This window comes from Trematomus bernacchii, unplaced genomic scaffold (genome assembly GCF_902827165.1).
Source record: "Trematomus bernacchii unplaced genomic scaffold, fTreBer1.1, whole genome shotgun sequence".
Lineage (NCBI taxonomy): Eukaryota > Metazoa > Chordata > Actinopteri > Perciformes > Nototheniidae > Trematomus > Trematomus bernacchii.
In genome coordinates, this window is record NW_022987714.1 from 13,333,573 (window position 1) to 13,358,967 (window position 25,395).

Below are 25,395 nucleotides of genomic sequence, written 5' to 3' on the forward strand. Positions count from 1 at the left end.
GTTTCCCATTTCCTTCTAGAGGGTCCTGCAGCATTCGCTTCCTCGTTTTGCCACGATATGCTCGGGCAGCTGTCTGCATGCAGCACGTTATTGTGGCACCTCATAACTCAACTTACAGGATCAGAATGGAAGAGAGGAACTTGATATACTTCATGCAAACAAAGCATGTTGGAACAAATTGGCTGAAAGAAATGTTCATTAAACATTTCCTGTTAATTTGCAGTTGGTTTTCCTTCATTTTCTCCACCCGCTTAATACTGAAAAAATGCATTTGGCCGAAGGCACTAAGACATGACTCCTCAGTCCCTTTTGAAGTCACTAAAGAGGTACATTTGCCACATATTGTCTCTCTTAATTTTACCCTCACACTCTATTTGTCCAACAAATCTCCATCCCGATCTCCTCTCTGATATTTTATATTTTATATATATTTATTATACTGAGATTTTTGACAAATTGTAAAGCACTTACGCATCACTGTACACTGTATACCAAGGCGGTTTTGCCATCACTTACTGTACGGAGGCTCAGTCACTGGTACATTTTCATTTACAAAGCCATGTTGGATAAACTACCATCTTATATCTGCTCTCTGATCTCTTGGCGTATTGAAAGTAGTTATTGCCTGAGATCGCATGCTGTGGTTTTATTAAATGTGCCAAGTGCTAGGACTGTCTTAGAGAAGAAAGCTTTTAGATGTGCAGCTCCACTAACTTGGAACAGTCTGCAAAAAGAATGGAAAATTACCAATCTGGTACCACTACATGTTTTTAAAGCTCGGTTGGATGCTCCACAATCAGATGCTGTTGGTACCTGTACATGTGGATAGATATGTAAATTGTAATCCCTGTAATTGTTGCTGTATGATGTCCTTTTGTTGTTCTGTTGTTTATGTTTTTATGTCTTCATGTGGAACCTACTGCTGCAGGTCTCCCTTGAAAAAGAGATCATTGATCTCAATGGGATTTCACCTGGATAAATAAAGGTTTTGAATTGAATTGAATGAGAGTGGCGCAGCTTGTTAAATGCCTGTTTTTCTAGATATCTATTTATCTGACTGACTTTTCTGAACAACATCCCTCCTGATACCTGTTTTACTAGTCCCAATAAGGTGTCATTTAGGGCAGTCAAAGCACAGTCTCTTTTTCTTTTATTTGAAATTACAATGAATTACAGTAGATCACAAGAGACAGAGGGGATTCATGGAAACCTACCTTTAAATGCCTGATTTTACTGGTACATGGTTTAGCTTAACTCAACTCTACTCGACTTACTTTTAATACCAGGTGCGAGACGAATAGCGATTGTGTGTTAAACGTAAAAAATGTCATCTTAAAAATGACACAGCGGCAATTCAAATCTCTGTCGAGTTAATTTAATGAATGGGATTTCTTTGGGCCATGCTGGGCTATTTCAAAACTGCAGGTGGGTGCAGTTTGCAGGACTTGTGATATCGCGGACAATTAGTGGTCTTGGAACTTTGATCAAGAAAATACCAAAAATAACACTAGTTTTCAGGGACTATCCACAACTTTGTTTAATGGAAAACTTGCCATCCAGCGTAAATCAGGCTAACTATAGACTTTAGTAAGATGAGATGCAAGACAAAACAGATCCTTGACTGTACCTTCTGCATTGGCATTACCTGAGGATATATTGACATTTCCAACTTGCAACCAAAAGCCCAGGGGAACAAACTGTCATGAAGTTCACTACTAGGGAGGTTTCAACCATGACCTGAGAAACTGGACCAACGAGATGCCTGCCGTTGGAAAAGTCACACAAGGATGTTTGAAATCGACTTCCTGGTTCCAACACCCCTCACATACTTCAACTTTACAGTTAAAGCACTGTTCTGACAGTTAACAAGTAGATCCAGTTGTTGGAAGGACTATGTGTTTTAAAGTAATTTATTAGCGTCAAAATGTGCCTTGATACAAAATGAAATACAGGAAACAAAGTTCTTGATATATCTAAAGCTCTCACGACAATGTGGTCATATTACGTTATACTACAACACATACAACCTTTATGTCTTTATTTTAGTAGTAGGCATGTTATGTGAATGTCTGTTGAAACATATTAGAAGTGTCAGAGTCATGAGCTGCATTAACAGAGTATTCAAATACTCATGTTACTTCCATTACTAAACCAAGGTTTGTCAAAGTTCCCTTCAAAGTCTCCACTTCCACACGTCTATTGTTCTATATCCAACACATACAGACATATAAAAAATATGTTTTACATTTACAAGCAGTCGGCCTACAGTATGGTATGGAGGTATTTACTGAAGCACATAGCAGCACATCAGAGGTCCCTCCGTGTTCACAAACCAACAAAATGCCAACTAAGCTCAATTCAAGGGATTCCTGAATGTAGGCTAACCGTTAGCAAACATTAGCAAGGAAGCTTACTTAAAATGAGTACATTAATTATAATTTGAATTATAGTTAGAGAGTAGAGACTAGAATGCTTGTTGCAATGATGATAATCTTTGGTATAAGATACCTGGCATTTTTCAGAAAACTCTTGGCTGTTGACCACACAACGTGCCCTCATCGGCATACATCCATTCAGCTGAGGAATGTCTCTCACAATCAATCTTATCAGGTGTTTGGTCTGTTTTGTCTGAGGGGCATCCGAAGAGGGCTTGGCGTTACGACTGATAGGCTTTTTGGAATACACACCTCTCTTCACCTTCCTTACACATCCCCCTCTCATCCTTTCCTTTTCCAAGATCCCTCGTTTGTTTTAATTTCTTTACCCAATGCTAAAACATTTGTTCCCCCTTTGTTAGGGTTAATTGAAGGAGTGATCCTCAAAGTTTCTCCTTAGTCTTTAATGCATCGCCCTTCAAGAGTTCAGGTATGGCATTAAAACATTTTGATGACTCTTTGATTGGAACAAGGCCTTTTTTCCTTCAGAAACACCCCATAGGCAGCCCTCCTCCTAGCAGGAAGCGCGTTGTTACCTTGTTCCCAGGCCTACCTCCTGCAGCACCCCTGACCCGTAACATCCAATTGATTTATCCCTGATTGTTAGGAGGCCTCTGTAGCCGTGCCTCGATTGGCTCCATATGAGAAGAGTGCCGAGAGGTCATCTATAACAATCATTTTCAGTGGCTCATTATTCTAAGGCCAAACAACCCAAAGACCCAATTTCCTACCGCACTGTTCATAAAAGTGACAGATGGCCAAAACCTGGAAAAGCTTTCCTATAATCGTTAGTCCACCAAAGTGCTACACACAATGCTCTTTAGTATAGTGACTCTGTTCCCTCTCTCGCTCACCCACTCCTTCCACCTTCTCTATCCTGTTCATTTTTTCCAAGGTGAAGAATGTGAAGGAGGAGAAACGCAGTGTGTTTAATAGCTTTAGGCCATATTCCACCCAGTTCGGCTTTCCTCCTCTTCGCATGGCCCACAATGTGGATCTAGCACACAAATATTTGCCAGGTAGTTTGTCTCTCTCCAAAGGCTCACTCTACCTTAACAGGGGACATCACTTAAAGTCACAAGGACAGACAGAGGCCAAGACAAGTTCTCCTTTCATCCCACAGACCTGCCACTCTCTGGTATTCAGGGTCATCTCGTCACTTGAACAAGTCTGCACCCCTCCACGGGCTGCCTGTGAGGCTCTTTTCTTGCCGGGGAAGTGCCTGTGTGATAAATGTGTGGCTTGGAACAACAGCTGAGACTAAGACTTGGCTCAGCCTTCCCACTGCCTGTTGCAGACACAAGTGTGGTTTCCTCATATCTTGGCTCTTTGTCATGAATGACCTCTTTCATTTTTCCCCACCTCCAATAATAACCAAAGTCCTCTACTCAGCATTTAAGGGAAAAAATCCTTTCATTTTTCTCTGAGGACTTTTTTCCCCTCATATTTGTTTCCAATCCTGTCTTCTTGGCAGAGTGAAATGCTGGGTCATTGCAGTAACTGTATCCACTGTGCGGTTGCTTGCAGGACTGTGTGGGGTAGTGGGCGGCAAATGGGTGTTCGAAACATACATACTCCTGCCAGCAAGTTTTTTCAATCACCAAAACTAATATTTCTTACCCCCACTCTCTTTTTTGGATTGTACATGCGGGTTTGTTTACCTTTATGTCTTTTTCTCCATGCCCAATGTGTAAAGAAAAATGTTATAAAACTCTGAAGCGATTCATGTTACCTCCTTGATATTTTTTCTGCCTTGGGTTTTTACAATTTCTAAATCTTTTATGTGCAATAAATCATCTCCTCAAGTCCACCCTCCTCACTTGAGCCACTTCTAGATTTCCCTTCAGTCAGATCTATCCGCATGGTGTCACTTCAACCACCGATTCATCTTATAAAAAAAGGGGGTCTAACCCCCATCTCCCTCAGCCATCTTTCATCCTGGTTTTGTGGCCCTCCCATATGCGCCTCTAATCTCTCCCTTGTGTCTCTGAAATGTCAGTGCGGAGGAGCGAGCATGTACTTGCTCGCTATGGATTTCCCATGGAATGCGCCATTTTCGGTTTACCCTGTTGCCTGTTTTGATAGGCAGTGATTATGTAGTATTTATTTTCCTACTGGGTGTGGGAACCCAACCTGTTGGTACACTACCATTGTGCAGCAGGTTTGCCGTTTCTTCTGAAGTTGTGACTCACACATTTAGATTTGGAAAAAACACTTTCTGTCAACTAGATTAGATAAGATTAGATCAGATGTGTAATTAACATTCATACCCGCACCAAAGCCACCTTAAGGTGTTCTGTTTACACTGGAAGGATAAAGAAATGAACAAGACCATCAGATAAAAGCTGTCTCTCACATGGTCTTGTTTTAGTTTTGTTTTCTTACAGTTTATCTTGAGTTTCAAGATGCTGAGAAGTGTGTGTGCATGCATGCCATGCACACATGCATGAGTGTACATGAGCGGGTCGGGGTGTGCATGCCTTTTCCTGTTTGTTTGTGTTAGAGAGAAGAGAGCCCTGGGATGTCACAGAGGTTAAGCCCCAACTATCTGACTCATTGGTGAATGGTGGAGGTCTGAGATCGGGTCTTAGTGGAGGAGGGGTCAAAAGACGGAGAGAGTGAATGATGAAGGGAGGGAGAGAGAGAGAGAGGGAGGCCCATGCAAGACAATTCCCCTGACGTTGGGTCATTCACAGACACAGGAAATGCTTGACCTCACACCCTGATAAATGTCCACAGCGGCCCACTTGTGTTAAAGGTGTAATTGAGCATAATTAGGAGCTGGCAGAGACAGAAATGTATGGACATTGCGTGCCCCACATGCCTTCCTTCCCCATGCCTGCCTCCGTCTGGCAGCCTGCGACTCAGCGGAGCCAAGCTCTCGCTGCACAGATTTACAGCAAATACCATATCTAAACAAGCAAGGGAAACTTCACAACAACAAGGATCCTTTCAGCTCAGCTGCTCATTTTCAGGTTACAGCAGGAAAGTTGTTGCTGACTTTTTTCTGAAATCTTTGCCCTTCACGTTGTGTGTTCCAGACAGCACCCTTCGTAATTCGTTGTCAACGCTGTAAACACGGAATGCAATCGTCCATTCGAAAGTTTGGAGACAGGCACGTGAATCATGTTTGGGAAAAAGTGTAAAACATCACAGCAGATATTAGCTCTGCCTTCTCAGCCTTCACCTTGACATCACCTTCAATCCCCCCTTTGTCGCGATGCAGTTCACAGGAGGAGAACCGTAGGTGGTGTGGCAGCCTTTCCACAACGATTCTCTCCTCCTGGGCCCCATTTCCTGTTGTTCATGTTCTTCTCTTTCTTCTTGCTTTTCTTTCTTTTTAACTCTATGCTTAATCTTATTCTCCTGTGTCTAACATGGATGTAAAACACTGATGTCTGACATGTACTCACCAAACAGCCAGCTGCTTCCTCTCAGAGCTGGAATGCACTTTCGTTTGGGCCCTTCATTCATAAGAAATAAACCATCGACCCGCATGCAAGGGTTTTAGTGAGAGTAAGGGCTGTGAGTCATTGATGTGATAGGGGGGTTGGGTTGCACTGGGTTGGTGGGCGGGCGGGTGGGATAAAGCTTGGGAAAAGAAGCATAATGTATGGAGCGTGGTGCAGACCTCTCTGCAGAAACATCATGGGACACGTTACGACTTATCAGATATCGTTTGGCTTTTTGGTGCCAAAGAGCTCAAGTAGGGGATGTCTCGTCAAAGGTAAAATGACAATCGTGCATGAGGGAAACGAAAGAAGGAAATGAGGCAATGCCAGAATTGTAAAATGGAGATTTAAGACAGAAGAACTGGTGATTTGTGAGTTTCACAGAAGAAAAACCAAGAGTGAAGGAGGGGGGAAGACCTGGAAATGTAAGAGAGCTGGTGGGGAGCAGTAATGTTGTGGGGTGGGGGGGAGGTGAGAGCAAGGAGGGGGTTAGCAGAGAACTCTGTGATCACTCAGGAGGTCTGGAACTCTGACCCCAAAGCGAAGCGGATGCCACCATGGTGAAAATGTGAGAGGTGAGGTATGTGAGCCCCCCGAGCCCTGGCGGAAACCATTCCCCCCATGATGAATGGGATGTTAGCATTGACACAAATTGGCCCATAATAATGACACAAGGCCGCTAAGCACACAGACACAGAGTGACAGAGTGGGAATTACAGAGTGAGGGAGCAGGGAGAGAGAAGGAGACGAGAGGAAGACTGAGAAGAGATGAAAAACTCTTGGAGTTAAGAATTACCTTACCCAGTGGGACTGACAGAGAGGGGGGGAGGTAGATTTATGGCTAAGGTATCTTTGGTGTTTTCTCTCCACTCTGCTCAACGGTGGGATTGTAGAAAGACCTGAAGTTCATAGGGCCCCTGACACACACACACACACACACACACACACACACACACACACACACACACACACACACACACACACACACACACACACACACACACACACACACACACATATGCAGACTGAGATAGAGACACACTTGGTTCGTGGGATTGTTAGCTTTAGCTTCTAGCTGCATGCATCCTCCTTTCTCTTTATAAACCCCCCCCCCCCATTCTATCCAATCCAAATCCGTGTTTACATCACTTCCTAGCGCCACATACGTCCTGCTATAAATAGATGCTGACTTCCCAGGGTGAATGAGAAGAAAACAGCAGCATCCCTTTTTATAGCTTCGGCATGACACAGCATGTTGATGCATGCTCCTTTTTTTTCTCTTCCGTCTTCCAAAACAAGGCATCCCTCTGTCTTTGAGGAAACACATGTATTAGATTAGGCATGTTGGGAGGCAAAGGTCACACTCCTGTCAGTAATTGAAATGCGATTATGTATGAGCTAACATGATTACAGGGGTGAGGGGCTGGAGGAGGGTGATTGAAAGGTGAATGCCAGCCTGTGATGTGCGACTGCTCCCTTATTCCACAGTAGACATTCCTGGGGTAATGGAACATGAATGAGTCCGCCGCCTTCATCCCGATGGGGAATGAGCAGAAGTTTATCCCTCAGAGTTCTACCCAAGGAATCAATCAAATACAGAGCAATAGCATTACTTAGCTTGAAATAGAGGCATTCAGCAGTCTCAGTGACCCAAACCTGACCTGGGACCTGAGCTTCCAAACATTCAGTCCAGGTCTAATTGGCTGGGTCAGATCCCGTTTCATTGCAGAGAGTCCTGTCTGTCTAATGCCTGAAGCCCATAAGAAGTGCACCGGGCGTTGAAGCACATTTTCCTGGAGGCCAAACGGTGGAAAAACACCTTCTTTGTCATTCACTTAGTGCCATGGGACCAAGAAGACTTGTTCTCATTGACTAACATAAGAAAAGAGACATATGTAAATACATTTATTTTGCTACAAAACACTTAAATAGTGCTTATACAAATCATTAGGTTCTAAAGATTATAACATTTGCTAAGAGCACAAGTTATATGAGCTGAGACGGGACTTGACGGATCAGCTTTAGTTTACGGAAAACCTAAGTGCGCATGCGCCATTGCCACAATGAAAGAGATCGCCGGAACATCTGGGTATTTTTGTACTTAAAAGACGAGCTGGATGGCTTTATGCACCAATGAGCAACTTTGAAAGAAATAAACAGGCTCTCGCCTACAACTCTATATCCATTTCTATTCATGCATCCATGGAAGGGACCTGATGTTAGCTATGAATACATGTGGCGTCATCATCATAGGAAAAAAGAAAATGTCTGCCAATGTTCTCTCTTATTGGATTATTCGAGCACTCAACATTTTGAAAATGAATTATGTGGATTTGTACTTGTTTGTGTTAAGGCTACATCACTTTAGCGCCATTGTTTGTATCTCCTGACCTACCAGCATTCACTTGCATGACGAGGACAGGATCTGACACATTTCTGTCAACTGCAGAGGGTGTAAATGGCAGTGGCAGAAGTGCACCAAAAAAGAGAACACTGCATATAAAAGAGAAGAAGAAGACTGAGTTTAAACACGCACACACAAATGACTTGCAAACTCCATGAGGTAGGAAATGCATTCAACATGTTTGCTAGCCCTCAGGGATACACACAATGCATTTTAGCAGGGAAATATGAATGTAAACAAGGCAGGGTTTGTTTACATTCATCACAAAAACCATACCTTTAACTGAAGTCAGAGAGAAAGCTGGGGAAAGGGAAAAAACCCATTAGCCATGAAGGAGTCAGTAGGCCTATCAAGTCAACAAGATGTAATTACTGGTGAAAGCACGCCTGTGTTTCTCTGAGCTGAAGGCAGGAGAGCCGTTTGGGATATCCAGACCCTCATAGATCACTCAATGGAGATGAAAGAGAAGAGAGATGTCACCTTATTGACACTGAGGCATGCAGGGCCGACTTTTGAGAAACGTCTTGCCTGAAACTAACTCAAGTAGCAGGAAAACAAACAATACCTATGTTGGTTTTGAAAGCATGTTTGTTATGTTTTTGCAGACAGTTGGGAGTTGCTTAACAAAAGGAATGGATTCCTCCTATATGGTAATGCAAACCCTAGACATACAGATTTTTAAAAGACGCGATTACATAGACATCAATCTTGCAATCATTCTAATTAGAGTCCCTAATGAATTAATGACCTAACCGTTAGCATCCACGCTAAATCAATTAATCTGCAAACATATGTGTTAATATCATCAGACCACTGTGATGCTTTTTCATCTGACGGAAATGTAAAAAAAAGAAAGAAAAAAGTCCCACCCTCCAACTTCATTGAGAATTTAATATTATTCTTTGAATTCAATACATAGAGTATGCTAATGAAGGGAAACAAGTGGTTCAGCTTGTAAACAAATAACTGATTGATAGTATACACATTTTAAGATAGACACTCCTGAGAGCACAGTATTTGTGTCTTTGCTGTTTTTTTGTAATTTAACAGAAATCCCAGCAGCTTGTCTTTCTCCCACAATATTAATAATTATGAACATAATGATAAGCAAACTTTACTTAAATATCATCTTTCCAAACATACAGTAGTTACAAAGTGCTTTGCACAGAGAACAAGTGAACTAAACAACAGCATCTAAACATAAGTACAACAGATAGAAAAATAATACAACAAGAATAAATAGATTCAAATGTATGATTCATATTTAAATCAAATTAATTGAAGATACATTTATTTTTTTAACAGCTGGGACTCAATCATAGCCACGAGTGGTTGATCAGACTTTCAATTATGTTCATTCTGTAGTTTTTAAGCTAAAACCAAGTAGGAAGCAACCACAATTGACAAAAAAAAAAGAAAAAGACCATTTAACTTCCTAGCCGACTTATATAGCCTATGGTAAAAGCAAAGGAAGCATTTAACCCTCCTGTTGTCTTCGGGTCAAATCTGACCGATTTACTACTTTCATCAATCATAACTTTTTTGTTTTACATTCGATTGCATTAAGGCTTTATGATATCCTTCACAGTAGACATTTGAACATATACAATTGCTGATCTCCACTTTCATTGCATTTTGGATGATTTAGTCAACTTTGTAACACCCATGGTGTTCCCGGTCAAAAATGACCGCCATAAAGAAATGGAATTAGTAACCATCCGGATCAGATAAAACACACACACACACACACACACACACACACACACACACACACACACACACACACACACACACACACACACACACACACACACACACACACACACACACACACACACACACACACACACACACACACACACACACACATACTCTAGATGTGAGGTGGCAGTGGCTAAGTCTGTAGGGACTTGGTCTTGGAACCGAAGGGTCGCCGGTTCACGTCCCGATCAGACCAAAAACAAATTATATGGAGTGAGCTGGTAGCTGCCGAGGTGCCCTTGAGCAAGGCACCTAACCTCGAAACTGCTCCCTTGGCGCCGGGTACCTGGCAGCCTCTCTGCTCTGCCACCTCTCATATCTGCATGTGGTTGTGTGTGTGCATGTATATCCTCTGTGTTTAAGCATGTATATCCTCCCCTGTGTGTGTAATGTGTGTAAACACAACAGAGTGTAAGGGATTAATAAAGTGTATCTTATTCTTGTTCCCCCCCTTATGTGCCCAATCCCCCCATGTGAATCACACCTGGCACTCACAAACACACACACACACACACAGAACAATTTGACACATTTCCCGCTCTTATGTGCCCATCCCCCCACATGGATCACACCTGGCACACGCAATACATGTTCAGTGTCTATTCTTTGTATATTTACTGCAGTTTTCCCTGTATACCAGTAGTCTGATACAATATTTACAGTTTGAAAGGATATTAAATGAAATTTGGTGATGATTAATGGTTTTTTATTAATGTAATAGCAGTTAAAACAAGACCGGTCAAGTTTGACCGCGAACACCAAAGTAAGGGGGGGGAAACGAAGACAAATAGGAGGGTTAAGTCTACAAAAATCAGGCAAATAAACTCTGAATCTACAGTGCTCCAGGTGTGCTAGGATCCGTGCGGAAGACAAGTCTCAGCCGGAGCGTTAATGCATAGGTGTCATTTACACTGAGGACGCTGGGGACATGTCCCCTTCCACTGTTGGAAATGGCCAATTTTGTCCCCACGACTTGTTAAAATGTTCAGAAAATAGTGTGCACAAAGAATTGTAAACTTTGAGAAAGGCTGCACAATAAAACATGTGCAATCTGGAGGGACTGTTCTCACTCCCTGGGTGTATTTCTGGTAACCCCACGTTTAATATTAGTATTACTGAATAGAGAATCACTTTGTAGTTACTAGTCACTAGTTGTCATATGTATGTATATACAGCACACTGTATATGTATATAAATATGTATGTATTGTTTGCAGGGGGTGTTAAATGCAGTAGTCGTTTTTAAATCTGAAAACATTTTCCCCACCACTTTTACCAACAAAGTGACGCCCATGCGTTAATGGCTCCTTATTATTCTGATTCAGCTAATGTTGGATATTATTTCAATATTGGGGTACAATAATAAACATGGTCTGTAGTACACACATCCTTGTGCATAACTGATATGCTTTGAACAAGTGTTGTCAGTAAACAAAAAATGTAATACAGTGGTGAAATAAATTAATCAAAGTCAATAATTGTTTGTCGCTCTGTGTTTGTATGCAGCAGACAGTGAGTCTGTGCATTTTGCATAATGACATATTTATGTGTTTGCACGTATAACGGCAGTGAATTTGACAATGCGTGACAGTGCTGCAGCAGAAGGGCTCTGCACCTGATGAACCTGATGGCACACTCTCCATCAGCTCTCAGGTTACACTGCTCTACATGTGGCACAAAGTGCACCGCCGCTCGTATCCGGCGCTGTGAGAGTCAGTCTCTCCAGCACACACTCGTAGCAGCTTTCATTAATTGGAAGTGTAACAATTGTCACACTTCCAAACCCAGAGAGTCTGCAGAGGCACAGCAGATATTCTGATAAGAATAAACTCATCACAACAAACAGGTGCAACCAGCAAACACAGGAACTGCTCCATTCTGACCCTGAAACAAGTTTTCCTCCTCCAGCTGTCTTCAGGGTTTTCGTTACTTAATGCCACTTTGTTCAGCTCTATGATTCACCCAGGAAGTGTCATTTGCAGAAGTGGATTCCCCTTAGTGATAATGGGGGAAGACAACATGTTCAATTGTGTTTTAAATACTTTTGTTAGATGAAAAGACATGTTTACCCAAAATAAACAAAGAAACATAATTACCAGCGCGGTTTTCCTTCTTCTTATCTTAACTTCACTTTATCTATAACCAATACTTCTCTTCATGAATGACTCAACACTGCAATGAATATGAACACAGTGGATGAAAGTAACTTAGTACATTTAGTCAAATACTGTACTTAAGTACAAGTGTGTGGAACTTTTACTTTACAGGAGTATTTTTTCATTTATTACTACTTTATACTTCTACCCTACATTCTGGAAGCATTATTTACAAGTTATTTTATAAATTCAGATTTAAAGAGAAACTAAAATGATTATTATTTGGAATAGATTAAACCATCCAATATTATATTTAAGTAACTAAAACCAAAAGTGGGTTCACAGAAAATGTATTGGCAGCAATTCTGCTGAGAATGTTCATGTTAAAAAATATTTCACACTTCCAGCTTCTTGAATGTGAAGATTTGCTGCTTTTGCTTAAAACTATTTAAAAGTATTTAATATTCATATTGTTTTTGTTTTTTCTACAATGAGTACTTTGAATCCAAATACTTTAAGTAAATGTTCCTAGTACCATTCTCAATGCAATACAAGTACTTTTACTCAAGTAAAGAATCTGACTACATTTTCCACAACTGTAAATAAACAGAATTTGACACAGTTACTTAAAAAGTGGGTTTTCCTTTACAATTCAACATAGAACATTTTAAATATTATTAAATAATAACAAATGTTCTTTTTTTCTTCTCTCTTGTTCACAGATGAATGTCTACTGTGTAGCAATTCACCCAAATCATGATTGGATTCAATTCATGATTCTAGGTTCACAATAGGATTTTCTCACAAATTTGCCAATAAAATGATGATTGAAGAAAGAAAGATTTATAACAATTTTGAATTTAGAAAATTACTTTGACCCTCAAATCAAACATAATTGTTTTAATCTCTTACGTTTTGTATACAGTAGCCTATGCAAAACAATGCGTAACATATATTCATTTGTAAAAGGGAAACCGAAAGATATTGAAAAATGTAAAAACAGATCAAACTGAATTATCATATTAATTATTTAGTTTCCTATTATCTTGCAATATTTGCAAAAATACTGATTTATGAAGTGATCTCTGTGGATAATTCAGCTCCTGCCAATGACAAATAAAGGCATTTTCATTTTTTATCTCACCAATTTGAATCGTCAAATATTTGCATTGCTAATTAGCTTTCTCAGGAAGTATGGTTAAATTCACAGAAATAAGTGATGTGTGCACGTGCCTGCCATGTGATAAGTTGTATTAGAATGCCATGGGATGTAAACATATAAAGGCAGTGACTAAAATGCAGGGAAATAGCGGGGCTGTTTGATTCCTCTGCCAACACAAAATGTATCCTTCCATTGTTGTGTCTGAGAGAATCACACCGACCTCCCTCTGCCATCATTCACACGAATGGTTTCAGACCTAGGATGGCCTTTATTTCCCAGATAAACCCAAACAGGGCCACAGGACAGACATTCTCTGAAACATTCAATTTCATCGTTTGATTTGGGCTTTATTCGTTGGTGTGAGCATCCAACCAATGGTTCCTCATTTTGAGAGTCGATCAAAATGTGACATAATAATAAGAAAATATATTCTACAAATGCATACAGATACCATTAAATATTCAATAATAATGAAATGTATCTATCGTTAGATAAAGTGAAAAGTAAACATATTTGATCAAATTAAAAAAGGCTAATTTAATTAAAAATAAACGAAAACATGTCTCCCATTTTATTGTAAATCTGTAGATGTTTTATTAAACCTCTTTTATTTTCAGTTGACTCTATTTTGATCCTTATTTTTTACTTTTGTTGCTTTGTTGTTAATATGTCACATATTTGCATTGCTTGGCAACAGCTTTGGTCTATGACTACTTCCTGAAGTCATTCACATACATGCAACAGGAAGTAGACTGTGAAAGGATCTATATTTATTGTTAGAATATGCAGAACTAATTACATTTTCCTCTAACTGGGCATGAACCAAATCAAGTTAAGAGGAAATAGGTGTGAGATGATTGCAAGATGTTTTTGTTATTTTAAGTAACCACTAATGTTTATTACAATTTAGGATAGCTTTTTGATAAATAAAAGACACATCAAATCAAGTGAGATTGATGTTACTACATCACAATTTTCGCTTTAACCGCTGCAGGGTTTAAACTTTTATTGAATTGAAGTGCTGTATGGTAAAGGAGATTAGAATGAGGAACTTTAATGGGAAAGCAGTAAATCAACTAGATTGCTTTGATTTACTGTAGATGATTGACCATCAAAGACATTCCGAGACAAGTAGGTCAACAAACATCTTAATCCATCGAAATACATTATTTGAAATGCCCTCACATCAAAAAGCCTACATTGTTTGCAGAATGTTTTCTGTTCTTCCTTTGAAATAAAAGCTTTTGCAATTTGCGTGAATTTCTAAGTTTTGTCAACAAGCTTTTATTCCAGGCTGACTGACTGATTGAGGATTTATTGTCAACGTTAGAATCAATTCCAAGCATTGTCATCTCATTTTGTCAACATCATGAAGCCCACAGCTGCTCTTCTCAGAACCCCCCGAAAGGAGCCTCTGAGCGCAGACCCTCCCCGACAGAGAGTGGTACCCCACCTCGCAGTTGTCCAGCGTTATCATGGGATGTACATTAGATATAGATACTCTGACCCTACGACTGACTGTAGACTGGAGATTACTGGAGGTGGGCCTCTTTCCTGCTCCCATTTATCTGTCTTTCTTTCGCCTCCCTATGCACCCCCCCTCCCCTCTCCCTCCCACCTCCCTCCCCTCTGTAATGTCTCAGCTGTTCCCTGCAGGCAGGGCTCTCTGACTGAGTGCCTGCTCTGTTATGGGTTCATTGGGCTGGTATGTGGCAGGAATCTTTGGATCAAGGTAATTTCACACTGTTCAACTTTTTCCCAGGCTGTTAAGCTTCCTTTTACCTTTGTGCCACTCGGAGTGCGAGATAGGGAGCGACACATGTAGCCGTTAAACACACACAGTGGCTCAGAGGCTGACGCCACCAGCGGAGCCCAGGGAGAGACTTGAAAGATACGGCCGATAAATTACAGTCCAACACCTCAGTTTCCCAAAAGGATCAGATTATTGCGGGCTGGTGGGGAGGATGGCGCACATTCATGTGTGGTGCTGTAATGAAGCTGCACGTCTGCCAGGGGAGCCGCTGGGTGGGCCCCCCCCCTCATTTGTCTCTATCACTGATCACTAAGAAGATCAGACCGAGAGTGTGTGTGTGTGTGTGTGTGTGTGTGTGTGTGTGTGTGTGTGTGTGTGTGTGTGTGTGTGTGTGTGTGTGTGTGTGTGTGTGTGTGTGTGCGTGTGCGTGTGTGTGAGTTCTTTATTCTCCCACACATTTCCCGTGCCTGAAATGCCTTGATTGTAGTCCTTTTTTACTTCCGTAACATAGTGACATCACGTTGTAAAATGTGTGCTTCTATTAGTGCTAGTAAACATTGAACGTGATTGACCAATCACAACAGAGCCGCCTAGCTAACCAATCAGAGCAGACTGGGCTCTGGTTTCAGACAGAGGGTGAAAAGAGGTGCTGCAGCACAGGCAGTATGAGGAAAATAAAGAGCTTGGAAACCTGTCACAGTAGAAGCACAACATATGAAACGTGAGCATAATAGGGCCCCTTTAATATTGTTATCACAGAGCAGAGCACACATTGTGTATTTCATTTTCTTTATTGAGTTTTGGGGATTTCAATTTGAAGCAAAACACAGTTTTTCTATTTTACACACCACAAAGAGAACGGAAGGATAATAATTAATGGAAGATAAACACAAAGAAAGTTGGCTAAAGAATTTACTCTGAAAATATTAGTTGATGTGGTGTCCAAAGTTTCTCTTTGTGCTGCGTGAAATCCTTTGACAAAAGCATGGACACACTATAGTAAAAATATGTTGTTCCTCTTGGATACATTTCCTCTCCTGGGACGCTAATTATATGACTATCAAATGATCAGGTTTTATCACCTGCCCCCAAAAAACATCCCACAGTGTTTATTATTAGTGACAGCAGATCTGTGATGCATCTGTGTGCATTGTGCCATCTGTCACATCTGCAGGAGAGATAAGGAAACAAGAGCAACAGTAGCAGCGCTCATGGTTTCTTCAGGTGTTCACTATATTTGGTTGTTGGGGGTTTCTTTTTCTTTTTGGGTTATTTCGGGAACTATATGGTTAACTTTGCATCACCTCTGTGGCTGTTTGACACACTCAATGTAAACAGGCAGCTTTCCTTTTGTCCATTATTGGGAGTGGTATGTGATTCATAGATTAAGCAAGATTTGCATGAATGGCTTGAGTTATTGGGTTATTCCGCAGCTCGATCACTTTGCACGCACTTAACTGTGTAGCTATGTTTCTCAAAGCATACTGCGTTGCTTTGGGTTGCTCATATAACTTTCATTCAAATAGGGCTGCCCCCTTTTAGTTGAAAAAATTGTCTTTTTGGCTTTGAGACTAAGATTTCTTCAGCCCTTTTTTATGTATTTTTCATTTCTTTTTCATTCTTAGTGACTTATTTCCAAGCAAACCTCTGGTAAACACAATATTTAAAGTGACGCTATTGCATGTTACTTTTTGGAGAAACTCAATTTTATAGATCTGTCGATTAAATCTACTAACTGATAAGTTGGCAAAAATCGTAGCAGTGTTGGTCAACAACTTGGATTGTCTTGGAATGATTTGTTTTGAGATAAGTTGATATTCTGATCGGTGCCACTATTAAGATGCCAGAAAGCTTTTGTTTGGTAAGCCCAGCCGTGAGATTCCTTTGACCTCAAGCTCAGTGTGTTTTAGTCTGAGCAGCTTGTTGTGATTCCAGGTGGAAGTCTTCAGGATGTTGATTCTCCCAAAGCACAAAGAGACACAATTTTCAAACAATCTGGGGAGATTTTTTCCTGCAAAAATGTAGTTATTGTCTTGACGTTCACAACCTCTCCCAAGAAGTCCTTGCATTCTGCACCAAGGACTCGGCTGGATTAACAATGCCTTTGTTGTTGGTGTGCGCAGTGAGAGAAGGGAGAGCAATAGGCTGGAGTTGTGCTGCGGTATCAGCAAGCAGCTGTTGCATGAGTGACAAAGTCAAGGGCTAGTGATATGAACATGGGAAAATCCTGGAGGAGCTGGAGGGGGAGACAGCAGCAGCAGCTGAGCCGCTCGGCCGCTCTGTGTGCAGCGAGGCAGCCTTCACTGTTGCTGTTATGTGGAGAGAAAAAGAAAAAGTGTGAGAAAGCAGTTTATCCTCTGTTAGGGCAAGGAAATATTGACATTATTTAGCAGCCGGTGCTCCAAACCCACCTCTCTATCTGCTCATTTGGCCCCAGATTTGATGACCGCATGAAAGGTTGTTGGTGAGGTTCAAAGGAAAGGGTCAAGCATGTGAGAGAGGGGAGGGATGGAAGCAGGGAGGAAGGCAGGGATGAAGGAATGGGGTGGAGGGGTAGAAGAAAGGTAAATGAATACCAGACGTTTGTTTCTGTGTTAACTGAAGGTTTGGCCAGGGCTACCAGACCTTATTGTTCCAGCCACGCGCCTCCCACAACAACCTCTGTGTTCTTTGTATTGGTTATGTCCAAGAACCTGAGGATTTAGGGTACAATAAGCTAAATGTGATGTTGTTTGTGTTGTATTGTTATGTGAAAAAAGAGACAAGTTATTCCTGATAAACGTAGAAATGGTTTTGGCATTTGCGCAGAAGGATACAGCTACTACCAAAGCTACTAAATGCTTTAGGTAAATGTTATTTCCTACTGATTCTTTATCGTCCCATGGCAGTTCTTCCTTGGATCTCTTTTGCGTAGTCTCAACTGATTTGTCAGAAAATGACACAAACATGCCATCAGTTTTGTCATCCACGCCCAAAATCTCTGATGGTGTGTCAAGCATAAAGCAGGTCTGTCAATTCAAGGCTTTTAGCTTAATTTAAGGGTACAGTATATCACACAGATTAAAGAAATCAATCGCTGCTGTTGAAGGCAGTTTAACGCGGGGTGCATTTTTACCAGATGCTCTGAATCCATCTCCATGAGTTAGATGTCTTCTTTCAACCACCCGCCTCGTGCTCATCAACATTTTGTCCTAAAGGTGTCAAAAATTAAGGCTTTCTTCTTCAAGTTTTTGTTTATTTTTGCACTGCCCCTTTGTTTCTTTTCCAGCAAATGAGATAAGGGCATGTCTTAAAGAATTTCGGGAGGACATGTTTGCATGAAGAATTTCTGAAGGAGTCTGAGGGAAGTCTGCAGGGCGAGCGCTCGGTGCCAGAGCTACATTGTTGTAGCATCCAGTCATGGGGGGGGGGGAGAATGCCACAGGTGGTTAGTGGATGTGTCAGGGACAAGCTGCTGGAAACTCTCACATCATACACTATCATTCTCCTAACACTGCATAAACTAAGATGCATCCATTGCTATCGAGAGAAGGTTGTATTTATCATATCAGCTGATTGATGGACAGGTATTTCTCTCGTATTTTGAGAGACAATTCTTAACTTTTTCGCAGTTTTTTGACATATTTCCATCTTGAATGACAAAATATGTATGAAAAATGTTTCAATGATGTTATTGGTGCAGTGCCCAAACATCTATACAGCCAGGAGATATTCCTGTTGGTTCTGCATGTAAATGGTTGTTGATTCATTAAGGATGTGTGATTATTTAGATCCTGACTATACACAGTTTAAAATATGGGCGTAGAAAACCTTAAAATTACCGGTTTTGTGTTTTCCAACTGTGTTTCATGGATTAGTGACATGCAGAAGGCAATGAAGCATTCTAACACACAACCCGCGCAAAATGTTTTTGCACGTCCACATTTTAAACAGTTTGTGATGTGCCAAACAGTCCGGTTGGAGTTCCAGTTAAGTTTTGCATGCAGTCTGGTGTTTTGTAATCATGGATGAGTAGGTTTTCTCAGTATTGTTGTTGTTTGGCACACACATCTGCAATTACTCAACCACAGAAAAATACGGCAATAATGGGGAAATGTGGGCATGATAAACAAATTCTAGTGAATGGAGTGATGTTTTCAGGTGAATAACATTGTGATTCAATAGTTGCCATCAGACAGTGCTTCTCAAGATCACTTTAGGAGCATGTAGAGCACTAGAAAACGATTTTCTCTTCCTTAGAGTTTTATTAAACGTCACAATGCTTGTTATAAAGAACCTGTGATTGTTGCTGTTGTTGGTCGCGCTCTTTGAGATGTAGACAGGTTTCCTGATCTTTATTCATATATGCAGGAGGTGACCTGAGAGGTGTAGTTAATAGATGAATGTTGGTTGAAGCAGAAAGGGAGGAGTTTGCAGGAAGTGCCTGTCATTGCTGTTGGAGACACACCTGCTGCTTTACTGCTGGAATGTACTGTTTTCCTCCTAAACTGCTGTCTTTTGTTACACTATAAATACATGTATTATAACTGTACACATGAAGACATATTTTAAAAAGGGAAATCAAAGCGATTTATACAAAAAATTGTGTTTCCTCTCCCGAATTACACCTTTGTTAACATTCCTCTCTGTGTTCTATTTTTTAATTCAATAATAATACATTTGATATGTTCATATAATCTAAACAAAACAGAATTCAAGCAGATTTATTATCCAGAAAATTAAGAAACGAGCTCATTTGAATTTTAAGCATAAAATGTTTCATTTCATTCATGTGGTTTTATCACAAATAATTAAATCTATGAATTAATTTCAGGAAATAAGTCAGTTCTTCAACCATTGAACAGTAATCTTTTATACTTAGAGTGCTTACCTCTATACAAATTATCCCAATAATTATCCTTAAAATGAATCATGTGAAAAATGTGGATGAAATATATAAACAGTTTAAACATGACTTTTTTAAATAATTCATAAATAATTCAAAATAGACACAGGTGGAATTTCACATAAATCCACCAAAGTCACTTTGTCAGATCAGATTTGTTTAATATTTATTTTTCTTTCAAAGCTCAGAAGAAACATGATGAACAGTTGGATCATGTCAAATAATAAGGACATACTTGTAATGCTTTTATTTAATTTAATTTAATTGTATGAAAAGGTGCATTTCCTGCTTGCTTGCTGACCTGCTGATACAGGTGTGTTGTTTTTAGATTGTGTTGGAGGTATTTTATTTACACATACCTCAACAGATCTTATCTATTTAAACTAGTTAGGCTAGTATGAAAACCCTTTTTAAAACAAATAATAATCTTGATATCTATTATTGTATACTTTAACTTTAAGGTTGATGGACATGTAGCCTAATTATAAAACAAGAGAACCTGTTTTACATGATCACATTTATTTTACAAAAGAGATTTAACATTTAGTGTGTACATTAATTTCTTAAAAATGTATTATTTGTGCATTGTTTTTTTCTAATAAAAAATAATGTAAAATAATTGTTTACATTGCCTAAACAGGCTGTAAAGGGCTTGACAAATCCGTAGAAAATAGACCTTTCACATGCTATTTAAAAGGCATGCTGTTCAGGTTGTCACGGTGTGTGTTTAGCTAACAAACAAACACAATGAGACCTGCTGATGTCATCATGCTCTTCCTCCTCTGATAGGAGTCTGCCAAATTCCCCTGCGACACCTTTCTCGAGTCATGCGGGACGTTTTCTTAGCGTCATAATTCCCATTTTGATATCGGTAAAATAATAAGAAAAAGAGTCAGTCACCCCGTCAGACACCCCGGGGTGCTGCCTGCTGCTAACGGGCATTTAAACAGTGATGAAGAGTCCCTGATCGCTCCTCACTGCAAAAAGTGACCACAGTGATCACTCTTTTATTCTAGTAGGCTATTATTATTGTTATTTAAAGAAACGTATTTAAAGAAATGTGAAGTAGGCGTTAATATGTGTGCTTGTTTTTGATCAAATATAACGTCGGGGATTTTCTGGAATGTACAGGGACTGAAACAAAGCATGGTGAAGGCAGGTCCTGTCACTGGTTTCCAGGAAATAACACACGCTGCTAGAAGTAAGCTTTCCGCGATTCTCTGGATGATTTTTCATACAATTCAATTAAAGAAAATAGCATTTAAAACCTCAAAACTACATTAAAATAAATGTACCCGACAAATATTTCCTGCAGGGTGCAGCGCAGAGAGGTGGTCAAACTTCAGTTTTTATCGACTGTTCTCTTAACGTTACATGTAGACTTTAGTGTCCGAACTTCTCACAGTCTTTAACCTTTGCGGTGTGTTCCGATTCTATTGAGATATGGTCATTGAAAGCTTCCGGGGGCCAACTGCTGCTGGGTCTCTCTCTGAGCACCGCTGGCGTCACTGTTCCGCTGCTGGAGCTGCTGCGTTCAGGGTTCAGCCTTCACTAGTTATAATCTTAAAGTGTTTGATAAAGGGGAACGGACCCTGTTTAGAATCCTTCCAGAAAAGTTCCTAAGTTATATAATGAGCCTTGTTTAAAGATTGAAAATCACTCTAAAGTGTGAATTTACCCTTTAAACCAGCTGGCATTTAACTCGACTCAGACATGGTCACATGGACATGTTGCAGTGTGCTGCTGCTGGTGACGTTGAATGGACCTACTGCTAATTTTCAGGATTTCTTTTAATTTATTTATTTATTTGTATTAACCTTCAATTACTTACTTCCGGTATCAAAGCAAACGTGCATTTCTGATATTGGTCATGGTGGTGAGCTGGAGGCACCTGCAGCTTTACTTTGGGTGACTTCTTTCAAACTTTGATAGGTCGTCAATTTGATCAGAAATAGCACATCCCCTAGTTTTCATCATTTATTTTATTTCTTATTTTAGCTGTAAACAGGATCATTTCAGAATATTCTTGTTGTTGAATGAAGTGAAAGACGTTCTTATCTAATACGAATTGTATTGTTATAGAGTGAATATCACTTCTTTCAACGGAAAGCACCTGCCATTTCAATTTCTTTCTTACTACCTTGAAAGTGTTGCACATTTTCTTGAAGAATGAGGCATTTTGTGAAGTTGAATCGTAGTTTCAAGAAACATTCTAGAAAAGTGTAACTACCCATGATGCAGTGGAAGTGCGGATGTGCCAATCTTAGTGTTTCACCATAAGAAACTTGTATTACACAGAGTAAGTTGAAGCATCTTTTCTAACCGAACATGAATAACGTGATGATGACAGTCAGGACAGTGTGAGGCTCTTCATATGACCCCCACAGCAGAGATAGAGAGAGAGAGAGAGAGAGAGAGAGAGAGAGAGAGAGAGAGAGAAGAGAGAGAAGGATAGAAGCAGAGAGAGAAGAGAGAGAGATAGGGATAGAAGATAGAGACGATAGATATCCGCATAGCCTGCGATCTAGAGCGCGCGCGATATGCTCGATGCGAGCTGCTAGATCCGATCTCGCATGCGCGCCTCCGCCGAGAAAAAGAGGTATCGAAGAAGTCTGCCCAGTAACAATCGCGCAGCCTCGCTCGAGAGCTGAGGAACTATTGGCTATGCAAATAGACACACAGGGAGGAGGAAGCAACTTAGGCTGGGAAAAAAAACTTTAAAGAGACATTTCCCCCACTTTTCTCACAAGCATTGCTATATAGCCAAGCAGCCTGGGATGGAAATGACCAGCTCTGAGGACTTTCAGTCCCCAGCATTGCCCTGATGCTCTGCAGTCTCGTTTCATTCAAGCCTCAGTCTTTGAAGTTGACTAAGAATAGGAGGGGGGATTAACATATTTACCCATGCAGATTCTCTTTGTGACTGTTTGTGAGGCTAAATCATTTGGCAGTCATTTTTTTAATTATCTGCTTACTCTCTCAGCTCCGTTTCCACCTGCTTGTTTTTACATGTAAATTATTACAAAAGCCTAAACAAATAAATAAAAAATAATGGAATATAGCACACACTGGTTGGTAACAGCCTAGTTGGCTTGAGCCAAAGACAGTGACTGTCATCGTTGTTATCTTTAACAGAAGATCGTGCTAGAAAAAAACATGTCAACGCTGCTTCACATTTCCTAGAAAGCTATCTCATAAACCACAAGCAGTTTGTGGCTGAAATGAATTGAATAGTTCGACCATGTGTGTGTATGTGTGTGCGAATGCGTGTGTGAGAATGGGTGGGAGGGTGTTGGTCTGTTCTGTGCACGCGCACGGGCACGCACATACATTGCTGTAAGTTAGCATGCAGTGTTGATAGGCACATGCATGCAGTATACATGCGTCATGCTCTTGGGTTCACTGAGTCTGTTTGAAAGAGCTGAACACGAATTAGTTGCTTTTTCCCCAATTTCAAACGTATTTAAACTAATATTTCAAATATATTGAAGGTAGCCTACGCAATAAAGTTGTTTTTTAAGGCATTCTGTTGAAAAAGTGCAAAATAATGCAACAATGTATGTGTTTGTAGCCTATTATGTCAATGGCACTGCACTCCAATATGTAATCATAATCACAAGGCAACATAAAACATATTAAGAAACCAAAAAAGGTAACATTTCCCCTGGTAGTACCATGTTCTAATTTAAATCCATTAAACACTTACTCAAATACATCCAAAAGAATGTGTTTATTTTAGCCTAAGAAAGTCTGTAAATGTGAATAAATCTGGTTAAAGTCTCACTTAAATGGATTTATTTTGCATATTCCACTGTATTGTTGTTTTGTTGTGTCAGCTTTATAAATGTTAAAATTGAAACACGCTTGCTGAAAGTTGTCGTGTGCGGCAGAGTGAAAGAAAGGGACAGGAGAGCAGCATGTCGCTTCTGGTCTATACAGAGGTAATGAAGTGAATTGCGTCAGTGGCGCATGTAGGGCTGGCTTGAAATGATCTGGGCAGGCGGATGAAAGTAGAGGCGCACTGTGGGGAGAGAGGAAAAAGTTCTCAACAAGGAGAGGCAGGACTACTCTTACGGAGCCCCTGCAGTCTCACTTTTTATGCCTCTAAAACACTTTCCCGGCCATCCTTTTGCATTTTTACCCCGCAACGCCGCTTTTACGTTTCCCTGAGAGAAATACAACCATTTTTTATTTATTTTTTACTTAAGTGAAAGCACCAGCAGCACCATGGAGCTGCTCTGCCTCGAAATGGACACCATCATACGAGCTCGTCCCGATCCAAACCTCCTGTGCGATGACAGAATCCTGCAGAACTTGTTGACCATAGAGGAGAGGTTTCTACCCCAATATTCCTATTTCAAAGGCGTCCAGAAAGATATCCAGCCGTTTATGAGGAGGATGGTCGCTACTTGGATGTTAGAGGTATACCGAAACACCGAGTGCTGACAAGTCTTATTATTTCCGTGCTAGACTTTAAAGCCTCCTGATTTGCTCCGTTGCTGTTTTACTGTGCGCTCTTTGCAATTGTGTGGACAGAATATAAGACTTCAAGGTCTCATTTCCGACTGCTTATTCCTCATATTAGCCGAATGTGTCGCTTTCTGTCAATTCTTGCCATTTTTAAAGTATGGTCGCGAAGACATGAAACTTGGAGCTGTGATCTCCGTGCCTCCGGAGACTTTCTTTCATAAGATTCGCATGTTTTCTGTACGAGCTGCCTGTTGATTCTTTATTGTTATTATTTTAGATTGCCTGAATATTTCCATGCACACGTATGCACTCCCCAATGCAATGCTGCCCTGTGCTGTTCTATCGCCATGTTGGTTTTTTACAGGAGCGCTTGTGCTTTTAAGGGGACTTTACAGTGTCATAAACGCAATAACAGCGGCTAAAAGCCATCGGCAATGACAGAGGAGGGTCTTTTGTGTCCACTGAATATAGTCAGGATGTCTAAAAGCGTTGCAAACATTTTATGTATCTATTTTAAATGTCGGAAGGGACGCGGGCCTTATCTGTCCTTTTGGTCTTCCCCCCGTCGCTATGCCTCTCTCTGGAATTATGTTCGATTTATGACACTAGGTTCAATATTTCTGGTCATCACACCCACCTTGATCAAACTGGAGACTATGAGCTTTATTTACATGTAATTTTTGTCCCGATCAGACCCACTGAATATTTCTTATTAATTTTTGAAATAAATATATCGGGTCGCCGGTGACGCACATCAGACCGACATCATGCTACTTGGCTTTTGATTTGACGTTTTATTCCTATTTATCGCGCACAGATTTGGATAGGAATCGTCGGATCTGATACAGAAGACCCACATTAAGATTATGATGCGAAGAAACCCGGTTGAGATAATTTATTTATATTTTAATTATTTTATGAAAATATGGCGAATGAAAAAAAGAGCGTTTCCGTGTGCTGCGCGGTCGGGGTGTTTTT

The 25,395-nt window shown here is 40.5% G+C and overlaps 1 protein-coding gene across 2 annotated transcripts in view; it reads left to right on the plus strand.

The window, feature by feature from the left end:
• The window catches only part of ccnd2a (cyclin D2, a), a 164,405-nt gene that overhangs the window by 117,635 nt on the left and 21,375 nt on the right, over window positions 1–25,395 (plus strand). The window contains exon 1 of one of the 2 annotated variants that reach the window (XM_034141984.1): window positions 23,892–24,369. The exons of the other annotated variant lie outside the window; for it this stretch is intronic. Within the exon in view, the coding sequence (XP_033997875.1) occupies window positions 24,175–24,369 (195 nt within the window). The 5' untranslated portion in view covers window positions 23,892–24,174. Of the gene's footprint in view, window positions 1–23,891; window positions 24,370–25,395 lie in introns of those variants that run through there. 2 annotated transcript variants of the gene reach the window in all.